At 39.9% G+C, this 24,648-nt stretch overlaps 1 protein-coding gene and 1 long non-coding RNA gene across 5 annotated transcripts in view; one reads left to right on the forward strand and one right to left on the reverse strand.

The window, feature by feature from the left end:
* LOC134758533 (uncharacterized) overlaps positions 1-24,648 on the reverse strand; it is a 79,579-nt gene that overhangs the window by 33,396 nt on the left and 21,535 nt on the right. The window contains exon 1 of one of the 2 annotated variants that reach the window (XR_010133815.1): positions 12,477-12,603. The exons of the other annotated variant lie outside the window; for it this stretch is intronic. This is a non-coding gene — a long non-coding RNA (uncharacterized lncRNA). Of the gene's footprint in view, positions 1-12,476; positions 12,604-24,648 lie in introns of those variants that run through there. 2 annotated transcript variants of the gene reach the window in all.
* The window catches only part of DDX52 (DExD-box helicase 52), a 30,525-nt gene continuing 18,357 nt past the window's right edge, over positions 12,481-24,648 (forward strand). The window contains exons 1-4 of one of the 3 annotated variants that reach the window (XM_019028431.4): positions 12,481-12,679; positions 13,705-13,903; positions 22,614-22,744; positions 23,734-23,919. In XM_019028431.4, the coding sequence (XP_018883976.1) occupies positions 12,593-12,679; positions 13,705-13,903; positions 22,614-22,744; positions 23,734-23,919 (603 nt within the window). In that variant the 5' untranslated portion in view covers positions 12,481-12,592. Of the gene's footprint in view, positions 12,680-13,704; positions 13,904-20,428; positions 20,482-22,613; positions 22,745-23,733; positions 23,920-24,648 lie in introns of those variants that run through there. The other 2 variants (XM_055388405.2, XM_063706501.1) reach the window with 2 other exon arrangements.

Raw genomic sequence — 24,648 nt, forward strand, 5'->3', positions numbered from 1 at the left:
GATCGATAAAAGAGTTTTGAAGTACATCTGTATCAGTAACATTAAAACTTTATAACTGCCAACATAATCAGAAGTTGTTTTTGTTTTGTTTTGTTTTTTTGAGACAGAATCTCCCTCTGTCGCCCAGGCTGGAGTGCAGTGGTGCTATCTCGGCTCACTGCAAGCTCCGCCTCCCGGGTTCACGCCATTCTCCTGCCTCAGCCTCCAGAGTAGCTGGGACTACAGGCGCCCACCACTATGCCTGGCTAATTTTTTGTATTTTTAGTAGAGATGGGGTTTCACCGTGTTAGCCAGGATGGTCTCGATCTCCTGACCTCGTGATCCAACCACCTCGGCCTCCCGAAATGCTGGGATTACAGGCGTGAGCCACGGTGCCAGCCATAATCAGAAGTTTTTATTTAAATTTACTATCTGGGAAGAGAACAGAAATTACTCTATTTCTTTATTTTTTGCTTTCTTAAATTTTTAGGTCTTCTGGGATTAAAATTTTCATTCTATTTTTTAAAAAAACTAGAAACCCAGAATTTCTATTACAGAATTAAAAAAAAAAAAACTTCAAAAGTCTTTCGTTTGAAAAAACAATTTTAAAAAATTGTGTTCATGCCAAAGGTGGTGGCTCACACTTGTAATCCCAGCATTTTGGGAGGTCGAGGTGGGAAGACTGCTTGAGGCCAGGAGTTCAAGACCAGCCTGGGCAACATAGCGAGACACCATCTCTACAAAATAAAAATAAAAGTAATTAGCCAGGTGTAGTGGTGGGTGATGACAGTCCAAGCTACTTGGTAGGCTGGGGTAGCAGGATTGCCTGCACCGAAGAGGTCGAGGCTGCAGTGAGCTATGATTGTAACATTGTACTCCAGCCTGGCAACAGAGCAAGACCCTATCTCAAAAAATAAAATAAAAATTGTGTTTAAAGAAGCATCTAATAAGGTATTTGCCCTCTTCTCACTCCCCACACCCCAACTAAGACCTTCTATAAGCTGTTCTGCTAGGAAGGTGAGCAGAATTTACTTGCTACACATTGATTACAGCCTTTATCTTCCTATAGCTTAGTAATCCTTAAAAGTGTTTTACTTATCTCTTTCTTTTTATTTCTTAATTTCAGACTTACAGAAAAGGTATAGAAATTGTAAAAATTCCTGTATATTCTTCACCCAATTTCCTAAATGTTGCTATTTTACCACGTTTGCTTTATCATTTTGGTCATTTCGCTAACATAGTATCTGACATATTTCTCCACTCTAAATTTATAATTTTTCTCTTTATAATTAATACATATCTTGTGGGGGGGACATACTTTGTGACTATGTAAATATCCCATTTCTCAACCAAACTTTACCTGCTAGTTTTTCTATCCATCGATGATTCAATTATTACCACGATGGTTGCTAGATAGTGATTTCCTAATTCCATTATTCCTTCTACATTTATTAGTTGATATTCTACAATAAGAACTCATTTTTCCTTCTCCCACATTTATTTACTCTTATTTATATGCCCACATATGTTATTCAATGAGTTATAATACATTACTATCATTATTTATTTTTATGCTTAATTCTTCCAGATTTGGCCAGCAGCAATCCCTTCAGGGTAACTCTTAGACATTTTGAGATGCCTGATCCTATATTTTTAAAGTACTTTCTAACTTACTAGCTTAATAAAATGTGCAAGGCTCATCTTGTACATCCCCAGCCCTAGCCTCCCTGGAATTGGCCAAATCTTCAAGGAGCTCTGGTTCCTTTAAATAGTGAACAAAATTAGAAATCATGATTTAAGTGACAGGTGTGCTCATTGCTCTTGGGGTGTCATTGTCTCTGGGATTTCTCAGTGAAGAGAGCCAGGGAATATATACATGCATATATATATGATTATATGTACACAATAAAAACATTCTCATACCTTTCTTAAAAAACATGAGTTTTATAGTGTCATTCCAAGTCTAATCCAACACTATACGATTCATTCTACTTTTGTCCCGTTCTAATTTGTAACTCTCTTCTCTCTGTGAGGAAAATGAATTCCATTATCTATAATAAATGTACTTATTTGCCCAATTCCAGAATACACAGAAGTAGTTTTAGAACTGCTACCAAAAGACACCCTCTAGTGCAAAAAAAAAAAAGTAACTAAAATTTAATATTCATTTGCAGTTCATTTAGTCTTTAGTCTGAGAGTACATAGTAAAAAAAAAAAATTATATTCTACAGTTGCTTGGATTGGGTTAGTCCCCCCCACCAACATACCCGCTCTTCAGGGTGATTATATTATTCACTTGAAACTGTTAGGTTGATTTGTTTGTATTCCATTTTAGGATTTCCCTCCCCATTTGTGTGTGTGTGTGTATATGTGTTTTAGTATATGAACATTAACATGATTCCAAAGGTAGACCCATACAAAAAGAAATATTCAAGAAAACTGTCAGTCCCCATCCCCTCCACTCAAGTCCCCAGCCTCCTCACCCTTTCCTCCTCCTTTCCACCCACTTCCTGTAGGTAACCAATCTCACTACTTTCTAATTTATCCTTCCTGGTTTTCTTTTTTGGTCAAAAAAGCAGACACGTGTATGTTTTCTCACTCCTCTTTTTTTTTTACACAAAAAGTAGCATACTATAGATACTGTTTTCACTAAATAATATATCCTAGAAATCATTCTATATCGGTTCACAGACATCTTCCTCATTTTTTTTTTTTTTTTTTGAGACAGAGTCTTGCTCTGTCGCCCAGGTTGGAGTGCAGTGGTGCAATCTCAGCTATGCAACCTCTGCCTCCTGGGTTCAAGCAATTCTCCTGCCTCAGCCTCCCTAGTAGCTGGGATTACAGGCATGCACCACCATGCCCAGTTAATTTTTGTATTTTTAGTAGAGACGAGGTTTCACTATGTTAACCAGGCTGGTCTCGAACTCCTGACCTCAGGTGATCCACCTGCCTCAGCCTTCCACAGTGCTGGGATTACAGGCGTGAGCCACTGCACCTGGCCCCTCATTCTTTTTTATAGATTTATAGTACTCTATTATGTACTTGTACTGTAGTTTATTCAACCACTCTTCTCCACAGGAGACTATTTTTTTCTGAGTCTGCTTGCTAGAGAACCATATGGGAATTTAGATTTTCTCAATTATTTCCCAAATACAAACAATGCTGCAATACATAAACTTGTGCGTATGTATTTTCATATTGCCGTAGGTGTATATTCAGGATAAATTCTTAAAATGATTACTGGGCCAAAAGTAAACACATCTGAAGTTTTTTTGAAACCTATAATGTTTTAATATAGAGATTTAAAGTAGTTTTGTAATAATATTATTTGTCTATATAGGTGTTTTGTTTTAGATTTTGAGTCACCAGACTTTGTCTTTTACACAGCACAATTATACCTTAACGAATATGTGCTGGTGACTATAAGCAATTGAAAAACAAAATTATTCCTAAGTAGTATTAGATTTTGTATTTATTTATTTATTATTTTTTATTTTTGAGACGGAGTGTTGCTCTGTCACCCAGGCTGGAGTACAGTGGCACAATCTCAGCTCACTGCAATCCCCACCTCCCGGGGTCAAGCGATTCTCCTGCCTCAGCCTCCCGAGTAGCTGGGATTACAGGCACGCGTCAAAACACCTGGCTAATTTTTGGATTTAGAGACAGGGTTTTGTCATCTTGCCCAGGCTGGTCTCAAACTCCTGAGCTCAAAGGGATCCACCCGCCTCAGACTCTCGTCAAGTGCTGGGATTACAGGTGTGAGGTACCGTGCCCGGCCTTATATTTATTTAACTAGTTTAGTTCCGAGAGTAATGCTGTATAAAAATAATGGGGTAGGGGGAAGAGCCCTTAGATATGAGAAATAATAGATACATAAGGATAGATCACATTCTGCCTGTGGGAATGGTTGGGGATATATTTTCACATCTCTAAGAAGGACGTATTTCCTCCCAGCAGAGTTGATGATCTGAAGTTGCTGGAAACATGATAAATAGTGAAGGGAGCGGGTCTGCCTGTGCTACAGGGCCTGGTTAATTACACTGTAAATCATGCACATACTGACATGTTGAACAAAAAGCTTCTCCAGACATCTTATCCTTCTCACTAAAAGACAGTTCTTTTAAAAAATAGGCAGATTGGTAATTATCTCAAGCTGGGAATATACAAAATGCTGATATTAACCCCTAGAGATGCAGAAAAGTTTTAGGGCTTTGAAGTCTGTAAGGCATTAAAAAATGCTTAACAAATATGATTTACAAATCATACACTCTTGATTAAGCATTTTATTAATAGGACAACCAACTCCCACTCCCCATAGCCTACAATCAGTAGTATAACATTATTCTAGAATTTTATTATTTGTATCTTTCTTTTGGGAGCCTTCCCTTGTATACTGTCTAGGATTCACGAATAATTCTCTACCCCTTAGAAACGTAAATATTTCATTTGGAAATCTTTGTGCGATCTGGGCTTTCACAGATGGAGATCAAAGATAGGAATTAGTCCTCTACTCCACTCCTGACCAGTGTCAGCAAATCCTCCCTTGTCCCTTTGTCTCTTCCACAATAAAAGCAAAAGAATATGACCATGGTGTACATATTGATATTTTACCACTTTTATGTTACCATTTATACTGTGACCATTTCATTCACATGGTATCTTCCAGGTTGCTCCACTGTAAATTTTCAATTTTTCTCTTTGTAACTAATCAATACCTTGTGGGACACACTTTGTGACTATGTAAATATCCTGTTTCTCATATGTGGCAAAGAGTTTCATGAAGAGGACACAAATTCACAATAGGGGCCCGCATTAGATCTCCTTAAATATGATATTATTTAAACCACCTCATGCCAAACAGTCTATACCTGAAGAAAACCAAGTTTCATTAATTGCTGCTTTTATCTTGGCATCAATAATATGAGGCAATGCAGCCTTGTTTAAAGAGCGCAAGCTTGGGGATCACACAGATTGGGTTCAAAACCCAGTATGGCCACTTACTACCTATATGATGTGAGAGGCAAGCTACTTAATGTCTCTGAGCCCTAGCTTCTTCTCAGAAAAATGAGAACACTGTAGTTTCAACCTCATAGAGCTGTTGTGAGTTCAATGAGCTCATATAATATGAAAAGTACCCTGAACCCAATGTGGCACATAGCAGGCATTCAATAAATGGTATCTATTAATAAATAATAATGGTGAAATTATTTTGGTTACTTTTGAACCCTGATGAAATTTTTTACGGATGGAGACATTCTGGCATACTTGACACCTATTCTATCGATCCAGCCTTACGTCAGAGCTGATTTAAAAACAGAAAAGCAAAGTCCTTGGTAGATTCTCCTCAGGAAATTAAACTGTGGGGTCTATGGGCCCAGAGTTCATGTCAACTCTTCACTTCAATGTGGACTGTCCATTTGGAGGTCAATAAGATGAGTCCAGAGAGCCCTTTATTCGAAGACTGGAGTGCCACCATGAGGTCAGCATTGGTCCTTGCGCTATTTACTTCAATTCTGTCCTAATTAAAAGAATATTTGAGTAGTTACACTTACATTGCATTGTAGCCTAAAAGTACACTCTGTTGACTATTGGTGGCAAAAAAAAAAAAAAAAAAAAAAAACTGTAAGAATTTGGATTTCTTGAGTACTTGATTTGGATTTCTAAAGTACTAGACTATTGGTAAATCTTGAGAATTTGAAGCTGGAAACTCAGCCTCGGGGAAAGCAAGGTTTTTGTCTCACTGTGGGAATGGCTTCCGGATGTTATCCATAGCCAATCACCCTCCCCTCAACTCACTTTTAAATTAAGATCCTGAAGTTACAGTTCAAAAGTTCCTAGCTCCCGTTGCAAAGAAATAATAATTCCTACTTTCAAATAACCATTAGAAACTTCATTCAAATGTCCCACAAAAATCTCAAACTCAACGTATTCAGAATTAAACTTACTATGAATATATAGTCCTCACACAAACCTAGCCCTTCAGTATTCCCCCTTTCCGTGAAAAGGCTCACCCCTACTCAGTCACCTAAGTTTGAGACCCGGGAGTTATTTTAAGTTTCTCCCTCTCCTGCTATCCTCCCACATCTAGTCACTTTACCTCCTTAATGTCCTTTAGATCCGCTCCTTTCTCCTCTTCCTTCCTACAGCCACTGCCTTCTTTCCTCACTAGACTGCTATTTCAATATTGTCCTGGTCTCCCTGACTCCAACTTGCCTCTCTTCTGTGTTGCTGCTAAAGTGATGTTTTAAAATTAAAAACTGCCAGGCACAGTGGCTCATGCCTGTCATCCCAGCACGTTGGGAGGCCGAGGCAGGTGGATTGCTTGAGCCCAGGAGTTCAAGACCAGCCTAGGCAACATGGCGAAACCCCATCCCTACAAAAAATGTAAAAATTAGCTGGGCATGGTGGTGCATGCCTGTAGTCTCAGCTACTAGGGAGGCTGAGGTGGGAGGATCACCTGAGCCTGGGGAGGGCAAGGCTGCAGTGAGCTACGATTGCACCACTGCACTGCAGCCTGGATGACAGGGTGAGACCCTGTCTCTAAATAAATAAATATTAAATTAAAAACTGTTTATATCAGTGGCTTAACATCCTCTAATGGCTCTCAGTGCCTACAAGATCAGGTTCAAAGTCCTCAGTGTATACAAAAGGCCCGTCACAAGCTGGTCCCTACCTACCTGTCCAGCTCCAATTCTTGCTGCAGCATCCACTTCCAGCTTTGTTGAGCCACTAGTAGTTCCCCAAACACAACAACGTGTTTCATCCCTCTTTACATTTGTTGCGCTGCTCTCCTCTCTACTTAAATACTTTTACCTGTGTTTTCTAATTGGTCAACACTTTATTTGTTAAGGCTATGCCAGCTTTGTCTTCTCTATAAAGTCTTTTCTAACTTTCCACAAAGCCCACTCCATCCTGCCACCCTTACTCCCTCACTTCCTACAATTATACTGCAGTGCCTAGAGAATTTCCTTGCTCTGTTTGCAAACAGTTCTCTATCCCTTGCAAACTCAAAGCTACTTGAGACCAAGGACTGTGTCTAGTTCATTTTTGGATCCCTAAGCCCTAGTCCATGCCAGAAACACTGTAAAAACAACCACCAGCAAGTTTGTTGAATGATAAACAAGGAGTGGAAAAAAAAGTTTTCAAAAACATACTCTTAGGACATAGAGTCATCATTCTATTCACAACAAGTTATCCCAAATAGCTTTTCCACTGCAGTGTTATACAGACTTTGTGTTCTCACTTGCTACAGCTGAGAAACCATGTGTGTCTACCAGTCAGACCGTACTGGTTTTTAGAGAAATTCCAGTTATACAAAACCATGATTCAGTTTCCTCACCACTTTTGTTGACAATGCTTCTAAGTTGTTTTGTTTCGTTTTTTCCCCAGGAGGAAATGGTCCTTTAATGAGTCAGCTGGACATTGTGAGGGTATGAAATGCTCTAACAGTTTCTATTTGTCTTCTTTCATTCATTCATCTAAAATTTATCACAAAGCACCAAGCAAAAAACACAAGGTCCATTCCAAAATTCATTGAGGTTGGCAGTTTCAGGGATCTTTGTCTATTTCATTTCACTTCATTAATTCGACAAGATTACTGACCACTTACTGTGAAACAGACTCCATGAGAAGCAAACAATATGAAGATAAATGAGATGTAGGAACAGGCCTCAAAAAGCTCAAAGTCTGTGGACATACATGGAAATATCATTTCAATGCTATAGGAAAAGAGCTAAAATAGAGGTACTTATGAAGTGGCATGAGAACTCGAAGAAAGATGGACTATGTCAAGGAGGGGATATTCAGGGTAAGTTTCACTCAGGAGAGGACATGTAAACTGAGTATTGAAGAATATAAGGAGTTATCCATGGAGGAAAGGAACAGAGGACATTCCAAGAAGAAAAAAAAAACAAGTACAAATGTTCTGAGTTGGAAGCAAAGCTGAAATGAGGTGAGAAAACTAAAGCTTAGAGAGGATACGTAACCACACAGCTGGTTAAGTGATAGGACTGAGAGTTGAACCCAAGCTGAAGCTGTTTATGGGAGGGAGTCATATTTCTTGAGAATGCTGAAGCAGATAAAATGTTGAGAACCACTGCTTAGGGACTGACATACAAGTTATAGTTCAGACTACATTCAGCAGACAATGGGGAATCAAGAGAGGTTTTTAAGCAGAGAAGCAACATGGTCCACATTTGGGCTTCAGAAATATAATTCCAGCAGGTGGATTCTTAATGTTGACTACAATTAGAATCACTTGAGAAGCTTTCAAAAATTACAGGCTAGGGAACCAGTATAGAACAATTAAACCAGAATTTCTGGGGGTGGGAATCAGTTTTCTTTTGTTTGTTTGTTTTGAGGCAGGGTCTTGCTCTGTTGCCCAGGCTGGAGTGTAGTGGTGTGACCATGGCTCATTGCAACCTCGACCTCCCAGGCTCAATTGATCTTCCCAGCTCAGCCTCCCTAGTAGCTGGGACTACAGGTACACCACCACACTTGGCTAATTTTTTAAAAATTGTTTGGTAGAAATGGGGTCTCCCTATGTTGCCCAGGCTGGTCTTGAATTCCTGGCCTGAAGCAATCCTCCTGCCTTGGCCTCCCAAAGTGCTGGGATTTTAGGTGTGAGCCACTGCACTTGGTCACTTGTTTCATAAGTTCTTCAGAAGATTCTATTGTGTGGTTAGGGTCAAGAACTATTGCTCTAGAAGGAAGAACTGAAAGATGGGAAAGAACTACTATTGATTAAGAACCTACTATGTGTGAGATTTTGTTCCAAATGCTTTATACAATAACTACAGAATATATATATATATAAGGATTTTATACATATCTAGTATTCTGACCCATCTCAACCATTTTGAGCCCTGTGTGGTGAAAAATTATGCTACTCCTAACCTCAAGGTAGATATTATAATCCTATAATCGCTATTTTACCAACAAGGAAACTGAGGCACAGACCAGTGAAATAACTCATTTAAGATTATCAAATTACTAAATGACACAATTGGACTCAAACATTAAGTATTTCTGATGCCCCAAACCTACACTCCTTCCACTACACACCACTGCCTATGAGGCTAGCTTAATCTTCAGAACGATTCCAAAGTAGCTATCATGATCCTCATTTTATAAACAAAGAAATTAGTCCCAGAAAGATTAATGTGACCAAATCACAAATCACAGCTAATAGGTGAAGAGGCTGGGAGAATTTAAACTCAGCCCTATTTAACTCCAAGTCCATGCTTATGAAGGTAAATAATATAGTACATATTCAACACTCAATATAATTCTTCCTTCCTCTGATCAGAAAGCAGCAAGTTGAGTTATTACTATAACACAGAGTATTATTCCTAGTGGCTTCCTCTTCCTTCTTCGGTCCTAGGTGGCTAAATTTCTATTGAACTATCAATCTCAGGTGCTTTTCTTGTTGGAGTGGGGAGGACAGAACTCTGCCATAACCTTCCATGATATTAACCTGGCAAAAGTTTAACCCTGGCCAAATCTAACACTGTACACTTCACACCCTTATTTAAGTGGCTGAATCATGCTAATTTGTCTCCTTTTAAATTAATTGCCCTGAACCTCAAATGGGCATTCATTGCCCAGAATTATTACCACCTTTCTTCAGTAAGTTCATTTTCCCACTGTTAGAGAATATTATTTCACACCACTTCTCTTCTCAGCCCTCCAACACACCCTGACAAAATTTCATCCCACCCCCATCCCATAATTCTCCCTTCTCTGTTGCAGCAACAGTTTATACCTTTCCACTGGGTCATCCCATATAATTTACAAACATCTCCTAGCACTCATATTTAAAAACATCGAAAACCAAAAGCAAAACCCTCCTTTGAATCCACATCTGGCTATAGCTACCACCCTACTTCTCTGCTATCCTGCTCAGCTAAATCTTTGGAAGAGTGGTTTCATCCATCTCCATTTCACCACCTTCACCAATCATCTCTATTCACCAGTGTCCCTGAAACTGACATTATCAGGGGCTCTAGTGACCTCCACGTTGCCAAATGCAATGATCTTTTCTGTCTTCAGCCTCTCAACAGCCTTTGAAATAGCTGATCACTACCTTCTTAAAACTTCTGTCTGGCTTTGGTGACACCAAATCCCTGGTCTTCCTACCTCACTGCTTGTTTTCTACTTCACTTGCTTCTTCTCAGACTCTTGTTTTACAGGTGTCTCCTCCTCCACCTCATCTCCAAGCATTAGAGTACCATAGGGTCGGTCCTGGGTCCCCTTCTCTTCTCAATTCACACATTTTCTCTAAGTGATCACATTCATGCTCATGCTTTTGGAGATGGGTTTGTTACCACTTACATAGGGATTAGGTTCTAAATCAGCTCATAAAGAAAAAAAAATCATAAAGTTGAATTTTTTTTAATTCCCTAAGTCATCCACAAAGTATGGTAGTTGTCATTTCATACATATTAATTTTATATATGGCTGTGGCCATATTTATGTGCCAAACTGAAGATCAACACACTAATATTGAGTTTTTCCTCTTATGTTGAAATAGATTAATTTTATTTATTTTTGAGACAAGGTCTCACTCTGTCACCCAGGTTGGAGTGCAGTGGTGCCGTTACAAGTCACTGCAGCTTCAACCTCCCAAGCTCAAGCAATCTTCCTGCCTCAGCCTCCCAAGTGGCTGGGACTATAGGTGTGTGCCACTACACCCAGCTAATGTTTTAATTTTTTGTAGAGATGGAGTTCCGCCATGTTGCCCCGGCTGGTTTCAAACTTCTGAGCTGAAGTAATCTGCCCACCTTGGCCTCCCAAAGTGCTAGGATTACAGGTATAAGCCACTGCGCCTGGCTGAAGATAAATTATTTTTATTGAACAACAGATGAAGTACTTGGGAAGTTCCTATTTTTAAAGAGTAGACACACTTGGGACAGGAAGACCACCCTCCCCCCCCCCCCCACTGTAATAGGGAGTAAGAGACTGAATTCATCCGAGAAACGGCAGATTCACATCCCCCATCACATGCACACCTCACACCTGCTTTCCTTGATTGTAAAGGACTCACCCATACAATTTCAAGTATGTTTCATTCTCTTTGGTCAAATACATACAACTGAATTTTTATAAGTTAAATGCTTATATGGTGCAACTCCTTTGTATCATTTATATGTTGATGACTTCCAAATTAATTTCTCTAGCCCTAATTTTTGTTCCTGAGCTTCAGATTCAGAACCAACTACCTACTTGGATGTCTCCACTTAAAGTCAACTAGGTAGGCATCTTAACACGTCCAAAACATAACAATTGATTCCATCCTCCGTATCTCACTTGTACCAGAAAGCCCTTCTTCTCTCAGGCTTTCTTAGCTCAGTAAATGGCATGCCATCTACTCAGCCAAAAAACTAGGAGTGATCTTTGATTCCTCCCTTTCTCTCACCTCTGCATAAAATCCGTCAGGTACATTTAGCTCTACCTCCAAAATACATGCCAGATCTAATCCATTTATCTCTCTCAGCACAGATACCAACCTAGACAAGCCATGATCATCACTCTACTTTGACTAACCTGTTTCCACTCTTAGCTTTTCTATGGTCCATTCTCCAAATAGCCAGTGTAATCCTTTATGAAACATCCACGCGTTCATTCACCAAAGTGCACAGAAACTGGGGATACATAGCGGAGCAAAGTATATCCCTGTGCTCAGGGACTTACATTCCAGAAGAGGGAGAGGCAATAAGCAGTAAATAATTTCGTACAGATGTAATAAATATAAAAAATTAAATGTGATAAACTAAATCATGTTCTTCTCTCCATAAAAATTTTCACATAGTTTCCCAAGGTGGAAGTCCAAATTCCTTACTATGACCTTGTTACAAGATTCTGTGAGATCTGGCTTCTGTTTGTCCCTCCAACCTTATCTGTACTACTCTATCAGACTGCAACTTGGCTTTAGTCGTACCGGCATTCTTTCTATTCCCTCAAGGTTCCAATTTTTTTCCCTTCAGCCACGTGTTTCCCCTATCTGGAATGCTGTTCCCAGATCTTGGACAGGTTGCTTCCTCTTAGCTCAAGTTATCACTTCAACGGAGTGAATTTCACTAAGTCAGCTCCCTCATCATTTTCTCTATCAATTACACCTTTTTGTTTTATAGCACTTATTACTTTACAGAGATTTTGCTTATTTATTTGTTAACAATATCTGTTGTCCCTACTAAAATGTAAGCTTCGTTAAGAAGAGGAATCTTAAGATGTTGTTTACTATAGTATCCCTCAAAGTCTAGAACAGTGCCCAACATAAGAGGATACTGATAAATATTTTTTAAAAGAATTTACACACGCCTGTAGTCCCAGCAGTTTGGGAGACCGAGATGGGAGGATCACTTGAGCCCAGGAGTTCGAGGCTGCGATTGCGCCACTGCGCTCCAGCCTGGGCGACAGAGAGAGACCTTGTTTCAAAAAAAAAAAAAAAAGATAAATAATGACGGAGTACGCGATAATAAAATAGCCTCGTTTCTCACCCAGCCAGGCTCCGCCTACAGGAGCCAATTATGCTCACGCCCTCTTCCGACGCTGCCCGGGGCCTGGGAAGTAGTCTGCGCAGGCGCTGTAGAACAGTGGAGCTTTCTGGGTAAAGATGGACGTCCACGATCTCTTTCGCCGGCTCGGCGCGGGGGCCAAATTCGACACGAGACGCTTCTCGGCAGACGCAGCTCGATTCCAGGTATTGTGCCCAAGGGACCCAGGGCCGAGTAACTGAGAAGGAGCAGAAGCCCGGGAATGAACCCGCTGCTGGGGGAGGCCGGCGCACATGGACACCGGTGGCCTGGCTCTCCCCACCCTTGGGGTATTTTGCTTCCTTTTGTGTTCGGCTTGCCTGCACGGCTGCTCGGTTCAAGCCTTTTGAATAAGCTCTTTAACTATCCTGTTGTAGACCTAGTTGGGCCTGGCACGGAAACCCTCTTTCCTGCCTCTTATTCAAAGCAAAGTTGGAATCCTCCTTTCAAAAGGAACTTTTTCTCCGAACCTAGAGGAAAGGAATTTCGAAAACAGAAACAACCAAAGATGGAGAAAACAGATTCTCTTACTATAGTCTCCCCAAGTTTGGCTTGGCATGCGTATAGTTGTACTGGGCGTGATTCTTTTTATTGCTTCAACCCCATGGCTTAAGTAACCAATGAGAAGAGCGATTAAAAAATGGGGGCTCTTACCTAGAGAAGTAGTGAGTGATACATCGGGGGAGGTCAATTGGGGCCCAATTCTGGAAAATCTTGAATGTCTACTTTGTTGTTTGGATGTGTATATGCGTGTGACGTGTGTTTCTTCTTTCTCTAACTGGTGAGTATGAACTCTGGAGCCAGATTATCTGGGTCTAAATACTAAGTCTGCCAGTTACTCATTTTTAGACCTACCTCAAGTTACTTAATTTCCGAATGCCTTGGTTTTCTCATTCGTAATACTACTATTTACCTTATAGAGTTATAAATATGAAGCAATTTAATATGTATAAACATGCTTAGAAATCTGCTTGACATTTAGTAAGCATATATGTGTTCATTGCTAATATTAATTTGTTACTATTATCAGGTCAGAGAAGGTCTTTTCAGATTCCGTTTGTCCAGACACCTGTTAGCTCGGCAGATACTTGGTGAAAGGGTAGAAAAGATGAGGAGTCATTGAACAGTTTTGCTTCAATGAAAGCAATGGTATTCTGTCAGTAGGTTTCATTTTAAATTTTTTGGGTTTTAGATAGGAAAAAGGAAATATGACTTTGATTCTTCGGAGGTGCTTCAGGGACTGGACTTTTTTGGAAACAAGAAGTCTGTCCCAGGTGTGTGTGGAGCATCACAAACACATCAGAAGCCCCAAAATGGAGAGAAAAAAGAAGAGAGCCTAACTGAAAGGAAGAGGGAGCAGAGCAAGAAAAAAAGGAAGACGATGACTTCAGGTTAGTGTTTGATTTCTGTCATGTTTTTTCTCTTTAATTTTTTTCAGTTATAAAAATAACACAGGCTTATGGCTACAAGTCAGACAATGAGGTCATTGGTCAGCTGATGGCACTCAGGTTGTTTCCAGGTATTTGTCATTAGAAATATTGTTACAGCAAAGATAATTTTAAGTAAAGATATTTATACATAAATCCTTTTGTACAGGTACTGTTATTTCTGCAGAATACCATCCGAAAAGTAGCATCATATGGTGAAAGGGTATGTACCCTTTCTCTGAAAAATACTACAAAATGACTTCCCAAGTCCTTGTCAGTGCTGAATATTATTGGTGTTAATTTTTTTGCCAAGCTAATGAATGAAACTTTTTTTTTTTGAGACAGAGTCTCACTCTGTCTCCAGGCTGGAGTGCAGTGGCGCGATCTCTGCTCACTGCAACCTCTGCCTCCTGGGTTCAAGCGATTCTCCTGCCTCAGCCTCCCGAGTAGCTGGGACTACAGGTGCGTGTCACCACGCCTAGCTAATTTTTGTATTTTTAGTAGAGATGGGGTTTCACCATGTTGGCCACGATGGCCTGGATCACTTGACCTCGTGATCCGCCCGCTTCGGCCTCCCAAAGTGCCGGGATTACAGGCCTGAACCACCGCGCCCTGCCTGAAACAATTTTATATTTTACTGATAACTGGTGAGGTCGAGCATTTTTTTTTTTTTTTGAGATGAGTCTCGCTCTGTTGCCCAGTCTGTGGTGCAGTGGTGCAATCTCGGCTCACTGCAAGCTCCGCCTCCTGGGTTCACGTCATTCTCCTGCCTCAGCCTCCCAAGTAGCTGGGACTACAGGTGCCTGCCACCACACCTGGCTAATTTTTTGTATTTTTAGTAGAGACCAGGTTTCACCGTGTTAGCCAGGATGGTCTTGATCTCCTGACCTCGTGATCCACCCTCCTCCGCCTCCACCTCCGCCTCCCAAAGTGCCTCCCAAAGTGCTGGGATTACAGGCGTGAGCCACCACACCTAGCTGGTCAAGCATATTTTTGTATGCTTTACTGGACATTAATATTTCACCTTTTGTGAATTGTTTCTTCTTACTCTTTGCCCATTTTGACAGAGGTTTTTGTTTTTTTGTTGTTTGTTTGTTTGCTTTTGAGACAGAGTCTCGCTCTGTTGCCCAGGCTGGAGTGCAATGGCATGTTTTCCTCTCACTGCAACCTCTGCCTCCCAGGTTCAAGCGATTCTTCTGCCTCAGGCTCCTGAGTAGCTGGGACAGGTGTGCCCCACCACGCCTGGCTAATTTTTGTATTTTTTAGTAGAGACGGGGTTTCTCCATGTTGGTCATGCTGGTCTTGAACTCCTGACCTTGTGATCTGCCCGCCTCGACCTCCCAAAGTGCTGGGATTAAAGGTGTGAGCCACCGCGCCTGGCCTTTTTTTTTTTTTTTTTCTTGTACTGTACTCTAGGGCTGTTTATATTTTTTTAATCTATAATATTAAGTTTCCTAGTCATTTACCTTTTTTTGGTAAACACTTGAGTTATACAATGATGAAAAGTAAAGTTCCTTCCTACTGTTTATCTCCAGTCCCCTGTTTCTCCACATGCAGCTACTGTTAATCAATTTCTTTTGTATTTTTCTGGGGACACTATTCCTATGTATTTATGCCTGACTCAAAAAAAAAGAACAAATACTCCTCATACTTTGTTTATATACTTTGATTACTTTATATACACTCTGTTGGGAACCTCTGCTACTACCTTCCCCTTTTTTAAAAACAATGTATCTTGGAGGTTGTTTGGAATCAGTAGGAAGTACATTGCCTTGTTCATTTTAACACAGCATTGTATCCCATTGTGTGTATTGCATAATTGGTTTAACAGGTTCCTGTGTGATGGATAATTATAGTTTGTTTTCACATTTTTGCTGTTGTAGTTTTGCAGTGTCATTCTACTTATCTTTGCATGTATATGTGAGTATATCTGTCCCATAAATTCTTAGAAGTGGAATTGCAGAGTTAACAAATAGATGTATCCACCAGAAACACTGCATCAGTAGGAAGTACTTTGCCTTGTTCATTGTAACACAGCATAGTAGCCCATCATACATTGTAGGGATGCCCCATGATCAATTTGACATGTTACTGTGTGGACATGTTTGCATGCTTTTGCTGTTAAGTGCTGCAGTAAAAGTCATTCTTCCCTGGCTGCAAGGAAGTTTGATAAAACCTTTACCAATAAGAAAGACACGCCACAAACTTAGGAAAAGGATTCAAATTTTGGGCCACCAGAAACATACAGCTATGTACTGTAACCATTGTGGCAACAAATGTATTTAGGCCGTAGATCTATGATAAATGTGTAGGCATGTATCAATTTTTCTTTTCTTTTTTTTTTTTTTTTTGAGACTGAGTCTCACTCTGTGGCTGGGGCTGGAGTGCAGTGGCGCCATCTTGGCTCACTGCAAGCTCCGCCTCCTGGGTTCACGCCATTCTGCTGCCTCAGCCTCCCGAGTAGCTGGGACTACAGGCGCCCGACACCACGCCCAGCTAATTTTGTTTTTGTATTTTTATTAGAGACAGGGTTTCACCATGTTAGCCAGTATGGTCTCGATCTCCTTACCTCGTGATTCACCCACCTTGGGCTCCCAAAGTGCTGGGATTACAGATGTGAGCCACCACGCCCCGCCAGGCATGTATCTATTTTTAACTGGAAAATTGAATAGCTTGTGAATTAGTAATGATTTGGGTCATTTAGTACCAACTGTCTCATAAAGGGAACAAAATTTTTTTAAAGTTATTCTACTTTGCGATGCCTTCCAGCAAGGTATGAGACTTTTCTCTTTTTGTAAATTTGTCTCTTTGTGTACATTGTACCCTTATTGTATTACATTGTTCCCTTATCATATTACGTTCATCTGTTTCTTCTTAATTTATTAAACCTCATATATTGAGGAAATTAGCTCTATGTCTGCCATATTATGTTTACAAATATGCTTCCAGATTGTCATATGTCACTTGTCTTATTTATTTACTTTTTGGCCTTCTGCACATTACGTTTTTTTAAAATTCTAGGCTGGGTGCAGTGGCTCACTTCTGTAATCCCAACACTTTGGGAGGCGGAGGCGGGCTGACCACTTGAGGTCGGGAGTTTGAGAGACCAGCCTGGCCAACATGGTGAAACTCCGTCTCTACTAAAAATATAAAAAAATTAGCCAGATATGGTGGTGCACACCTGTAATCCCAGCTATTTGGGAGGCTGAGGCAGGAAAATCGCTTGAACCCAGGAGGTGGAGGTTGCAGTGAGCTGAGATCATGCCTCTGCATTCCAGCCTGGGTGACAGAGCAAGACTCTGTCTCAAAAAAAGAAAAAAAGAAAAAAAACAACTTCCATGTTTTCTTATTTGTAGTTTCAATTTGTTATATTAAAATCTTTGACCCTGTGAAATTTTATTTGGTATAAGGAGTGAATAGGGAACTAAAATTTTTTTCAGATGTCTGAATAATTGTCTTAATAACATAATTGTCTTAATACCATATGTTGGTGTTTTATCTTATGTTGACTAATTGTCTTAATACCATATGTTGATAATCCGTGTTTTCTCTATTGGACTTTAACGCAACTTTAATTGTATACTTATTTTCCATATATATTCACGTCTGTCTCTGGACCTCTTCTATTCTGTTTCTGTATTTGTACACCAATACTAGCTTGTTTTAAATACTCTGGCCTTATATGTTATAAAATCCAGTAGAGTGGAGAGGCATACCAATATTTTAGGCAACTCAATGTTTTCTCCCTACAGTGATCTACAGAATCATTGCAATCCCAATTAGAATTCTAGTAGAATTTTTTTTGTAGAAATTTCTGCTAAAGCTTTGGCTAACTTTCTTCAAACACTCTCATAATAAGCAGATACTACTCTTCGGCCTTCCAGAAAGTCAACAAGAGAAGTGCCTTGAGCATCCAAAAAACCTGTTGCTGTTGCCTTTGCTCTTGACTGGTCAACTTTTGCTTTGACTGGACCACTTCCACCTCTTGGTAGCCATTGGTTTAATTGTGCTTTGTCTTTATGATCAAACTGGTAAAACCATGTTTCATCTTCTGTTATAGTTCTTCAAAGAAATGCTTTAGGACCTTGATTCCACTTGTTTAAAATTTCTTTTGAAATCTCTGCTCTTGTCTGCAGCTGATTTGGGAGCAGTGGTTTTGGCACCCATCATATGGAAAATTTGCTCAACTAATTTTTCATTAAGAATTGGTGGGAAGAAGGCTGGGCGTGGTGGCTCATGCTTGTAATCCCAGCACTTTGGGATGCCGAGGTGGGTGGATCACCTGAGGTTAGGAGTTCGAAACCAGCCTGGCCAACATGGTGAAGTCCCGTCTCTACTAAAAATACAAAATTAGCCAGGCGTGGTGGCGCATGCCTATAATCTCAGCTACCTGGGAGGCTGAGGCAGGAGAATCGCTTGAACCTGGGAGGCGGAGGTTGCAGTGAGCCGAGATCACGCCATTGCACTCCAGCCTGGGCAACAAGAGTGAAACTCCGTCTCAAAAACAAACAACAAAACAAAGAATTGGTAGGGAGGCCAGGAGCAGTGGCTCACCTATAATGCCAGTGCTTTGGGAAGCTGAGGTAGGAGGATCAGTTGAGGCCAGGAATTTTGAGACCAGCTTGGGCAACATAGCAAGACTCCATCTATACAAAAAATAGGGCCAGGAGCAGTGGCTCATGCCTATAATCCCAGTACTTTGGGAGGCTGAGGTGGGTGGATCACCTGAGGTTAGGAGTTCGAAACCAGCCTGGCCAACATGGTGAAACCCCGTCTCTACTAAAAATACAAAATTAGCCGGACATGGTGGCGCATGCCTGTAATCTCACCTACCTGGGAGGCTAAGGCAGGAGAATCACTTGAACCTGGGAGGCGGAGGTTGCAGTGAGCCGAAGCCGAGATCACACCACTGCACTCCAGCCTGGGTGACACAGTAAGACTCCAAAAAGAAAAAAAAAATTAGCTGCATGTGGTAGCACATGTCTGTAGTCCCAGCTACTTGGGAGGCTGAGACAGGAGGATTGCTGTAGCCCAGGAGTGTGAGGTTACAGTGAGCTGTGATCATGCCTGTATACTCTAGCCTGGCTGACAGAACAAAACCCTATCTTGAAAAAAATATATATGTGGTGTAAGCCAAACCATATATATATATTTGGGATTACAAGCATGAGCTTGTAATTGGTTATATACACTCAGATGTCTGTGGTGTTGGTTATTGTTTCTGCTGTTAATCAACAGTCCTCTTCAATTAGGGCATGAACAAGATGAATTTTTTCCTTATAAATTGATGTGGGTGGTCTGCTGCTACAGACTTCCATCTTCAATATTATCTTGTTCCTTCTTAAAACAAGTTATCCATTTGTAAATAGGTGATTTCTTTGTCCCCATAAACTTTTCATAAAGCATCAGTGATTTCACTATTCTTCTACCCAAGCTTCACTGTAAATTTGGAGTTTGTTCGTGCTTCAGTTTTAAGCAGAATTCATGTTGCTGTTTTCAAACTGCTGTCTTATCGTTCTTAGTGTCTCAGACTAGATCCATTTCACCCGTATTGTAACAAGTTGGTATGAGTTTATTTTGGTGCAAAAAATTTTGAAAGTTTTGCATAGTTTCTTCATAATACGGATTTTCCATGAACTTTTTGAAGACCCCCTTATATATAGATCAGTGAAACAGAACAGCTAGTCCACAAACCCATGCATATATGGTCAATTAGTTCTCAACAGAGGTAATAAGGTAATTCAGCGGGGAAAAGAAAGTCTTTTCGACAAACAGGCTGGATCCATGGGGAAAAAGTGAACATCAAACCTAACTTTATATTGTAAGCAAAAATTAACTTCAAATGACTCAGACTGAAGTTTTAAATCTATAAAAGTTCCAGAAGAAAACACAGGAAAAAAATCTTTGTGGCCTTGAGATATGTCAAGGTTCCTTAGCACAACAACAACAAAAATTCTTTAAAAAGAAAAAATTGATATATTGGACTTATCGAAACTAAAAATTTTCATTCTTCAAAAGATAACATTGAGAAAATGAAAAGGCAAGCCACAGATGGGAAAATATTTGCAAAATGTATATCAAAGGACTTGTATCTACTCGCTAAAGAAGATAATACACATGGTGATAAGCACATAAAAGATATTCAACATCAGTAGCCATCAGGCAAATTAAAACCACAATACAATACTACTACATACCCATTAGAATGGCTAAAAATAAAAAAGAGTGACCATACCAAGTATGGGCAAGGATGTACAGAAACAAGCTCTCACAGTGTTGATGGTAAAATGGTACAACCACTTTGGAAAATAGTTTGGGACTTTTTTTTTTAAGTTAAACATATATTTACCATATTACCCAGCTATTCCACTTGCGATATTTACCTAAGAGACAGGAAAATATACATCTTCAGGAAGACTTGTACACAAATTTTCATAGCAACATTGCTTATAGCCAAAAGCTGGAAATGACCCAAATGTCCCTCAACAGGTGAATGATGAACTGTACATCCATACAATGGAATACTACCTAGTAATAAAACGGTAAGTTGTTGATACATGCTGCAACATAGGTGAATTTCAAAACAACTATCTTGAGTGAAAGAAGCCAGACAAAAATTAGTACATATGACATGATTCCGTTTATATGAAATTCCGGAAAAGGCAAACTAATCTATAGTGGCAGAAATTAGATTGGTGGTTGCCTATGCATTGAGTGATGGATTATAAGGTGTCATGAGGAAATTTGGAGAAGTGATAGAAATAACCTTGAATGTGGTGATAGTTTTTTGGGTGTGTAGATATGTCAAAACTCAGCAAATTAGATACTTTAAATATATGCAGATTATTGTATATATTTATGCCTCAGTGAAGTTGAAAAAATTAAGAAATTAGAACTAGTCTTTGCTAGTTTTAGAACTAATTTAGAAATTAGAACTAGTCTTTGCTTTGTAGAACTAGTCTTTGCTTGTTAAACTTAAAATATTTTTAGGTTAGGCCAGGCACAGTGGCTCACACCTGTAATCCCAAAACTTTGGGAGGCTGAGGCAGGCGGATCACGAGGTCAGGAGTTTGAGACCAGCCTGGCCAACGTGGTGAAACCCCGTCTCTACTAAAAATACAAAAATTAGCTGGACATGGTGGCATGCCTCTGTAGTCCCAGCTACTCGGGAGGCCGAGAATCACCTGGGAGACAGAGGTTGCAGTGAGCCAAAATCATGCCACTGCACTCCAGCCTGGGTGACAGAGCAAGACTCCATCTCAAAAAAAAAAAAAAAAATTAGGTTAGTCTTACATATTTATTCTCCCATACAAACTGTTAAGTCAGCTGGTCTAGTCACCAAAACAATTCTGCCATTACTTTTAATTGGCTAGTGTTCTTCATAGATTGAGGGAGAATGGCTATCTTTATAATATTGAGTAGTTCAAAGTATTGTGTTATGTTCATTGCTATTTATTTATTTAGAGACAGAGTCTTGCTCTGTTGCCGAGGCTGGAGTGCAGTGGCACAATCTCGGCTCACTGCAACCTCCACCTCCTGGCTTCAGGTGATTCTCCTGCCTCAGCCTCCTGAGTAACTAGGATTACAGGCACCTGCCATCATGCCTGGCTAATTTTTGTATTTTTTGTAGGGACAGGGTTTCATCATGTTGTCCAGGCTGGTCTTAAACTCCTGACCTCAGGTGATCCACCCGCCTTGGCCTCCCAAAGTGCTGGGATTACAGGCATGAGCCACCGCACCTGGCCGTTCATTGCTATTTTAAGTGAGATCTTTCATTATATTTATTTTTTAGTTGTTGGTTGTTTACATATAGGGAACGTGGCTGCCTTATTGAAATTTCTCATTTGGCTGGGCATGGTGGCTCACGCCTGTAATCCCAGCACTGTGAGAGGCCGAGGCGGGCGGATCACTTGAGGTCAGGTGTTGGAGACCAGCCTGGCCAAGATGGTGAAACCTTGTCTCTACTAAAAATACAAAACAAAATTAGCCGGGCATGGTGGCGGATGCCTGTAATCCCAGCTACTTGGGAGGCTGAGGCAGAGAATTTCTTGAACCAGGGAGGCAGCAGCTGCAGTGAGCCAAGATCACGCCACTGCACTCCAGCCTGGGCAACAGAGCAAGACTCTGTCTCAAACAAAAAAAAAAAAAAAAGAAAGAAATTTATGATTGTTTAAGTTGCTTTTCAATTAATCCCCTGTTGTTTTCAAGTATACTAAGTACACTGCTGAAACAGCCAACAAAGGGAAGATAGTAAGCTTCAGAACTCTGATCATACCAACACAGAACTTGCCTTTTCATTTCCATTTTTATACATCCTATTACTTTCTCTTATCTAGTTGCATCAGCTGTACTTTTTCCTTTTTTAGTGTGAAGGTATGGCTCTCTTGCTACACATACACCCAAGATTAAAACCTTTTTTCTTTTTTTTTTTTTTTTTGAGACAAGGTTTTTCTCTGTTACCCAGGCTGGAATGCAGTGGCATGATCACAGCTGTCTGCAGCCTCAACCTCCCAGGCTCAAATGATCCTCCCCACTCAGCCTCCTGAGTAGCTGGGACTACAGGCTTGCACCACCACCCACCCTTGACTAATTTTTAATTTTTTTTTGAAGAGACAGGTCCTCACTATGTTGCCTAGACTGTTAAAATCTTTTATTTTTTAAAAATATATTTTAGAAATTGCTTCCCAAGAAGAAGGTGCTACTATACAGTGGATGTCATCTGTAGAAGCAAAGATTGAAGACAAAAAAGTTCAGAGAGAAAGTAAACTAACTTCCGGAAAGTTGGAGAATCTCAGAAAAGAAAAGGTTAGAAAAATATTTTGGGGCCAAAAGTATATATATTTTCTGACCTAGTGACTTATTCGCTGGATTTGGGTTATTCTGTTGTTAACGTGAATATAGTTTTGTTAAGATAGAAGGTTAATTACATTCATTTAGATTTTACTTTAATGAAAACTTAAAGCAAAGTAGGCATTTGTGCTGTGGGTGAACATTTTAAAGTTTAAATTGCTGATACATATATAAAATTCTTGACCTGCTCAAGTTTCAAGATTGATAGTATGTTTAGAATTAAATTTTAAAAATTTCGTAACTGCTTTCGATAAACAAACAAAATTTGGCTCCCTTTCTTCTCTGTTGAGCTCACCGGTTTAGAAGGATTTCCTCTGACACAGATTAGAGGGTTAGAATTCTTAAGAAAGGTATTTTATGACTTGGGAATAAGAGGAGTAGGATATGGAAGAAACAACAAATATACCTTTTTTGTGTCTGCTGTACACCTGCCGTATTCCTGATGGAGAGGTGTATTCAGCTCACTTCAGGGATTACTATGGCAATGCTTCAGTAACCCAGAAACCAGAATTTGGCTGTCTCTGGTCCAGAGAATGGGGAAACAAACCAAATCAACACTACTAGACTCCACTTTTTGGCACTCAGTTTTAATAAGCAGAGTTTTAGGGTAAATCATCAAAAAGCAATGATACTTGTATGCTAACCACCATATTAAAATAGCAGATGGGTTCAATGCCTGCCTTCTAAGAAGTTTATTTAAGGTTAGAAGTTATGACTATGACAATAACACATTAATATGAAGAAAGCATAGACATTTTATGAAGGTTTTCTATGAAAGGGCATGAAATGTACCTAATATCTGTGATGTTTTGATTCTTGGATTTAACGAAAAAGGTTCATATGCTGCTAAAGGTTATCCCAGAAACTGTTAATGTTGCTTTATAACATCTGAGAATGTATTTATTTGGCCATATCCATGGTGGCCTCTTTACTTCACTTTTCAGATAAACTTCTTGCGGAATAAACACAAAATTCATGTCCAAGGAACTGATCTTCCTGACCCAATTGCTACATTTCAGCAACTTGACCAGGAATATAAAATCAATTCTCGACTACTTCAGAACATTCTAGATGCAGGTTTCCAAATGCCTACGCCAATCCAAATGCAAGCCATCCCAGTTATGCTGCATGTGAGTATGAAGATCTAGAATGCCTGTAACATTCCTTCCTCTGTGTGTTTGCTCATTCTCTTCCCTCTCTTCTTGAACTCTTTCTTTCCACCTTATCTCCCCTGTTAAAATCCTTCACTTCCTTTTAAGGTTCATCAAGTGCCTGTGCCTCCATAAAAGTTGTCTTGATCACTCCATCTAGATGTGATCTTCTTCCTTTTCTAGTACCCTTTCCCCCACACTGCAGTTCTCCATGGTATTTGGTGTGTTCTTTTACTTGCAACATTTATTTTACATTTTAAACTACTTTGCATTCGCACCAATCATATTTATCTTTTTCATTTTACTAGTGTGTAACCCCTTGGAGAATGGGGATTATGTTCTATTCATTCATTCGTTCATTATTTAGTTTATAATGCCCAGGAACTACTCCAGAAATACAAATGCTTTCTAAAGTTCTTGTACATAAACTGACTTATTTTTCCAAATACTTTTTATTATTAAAGTATACTTTACATACAATAAAATGCATAGATTTTTAAGGGCCCAGTTTAGTGAGTTTCAGCAATGCATGCCCTGTGTAACCACTATTCCAGTGAAGATAGAGAACATATATATTACCCCAGACAATTTTCTTGTGCCCTTTCCATTCAGTCCTCACCCTGCCCCTGCTCAGAGGCAACTGCTATTCTGATTTCTACTGCTGTATATTCCTTTTGCCTCTTCTAGAGTTTTATATGAGTGGAATCA

This window comes from Gorilla gorilla, chromosome 4 (genome assembly GCF_029281585.2).
Source record: "Gorilla gorilla gorilla isolate KB3781 chromosome 4, NHGRI_mGorGor1-v2.1_pri, whole genome shotgun sequence".
In the NCBI taxonomy this organism is placed as follows: domain Eukaryota; kingdom Metazoa; phylum Chordata; class Mammalia; order Primates; family Hominidae; genus Gorilla; species Gorilla gorilla.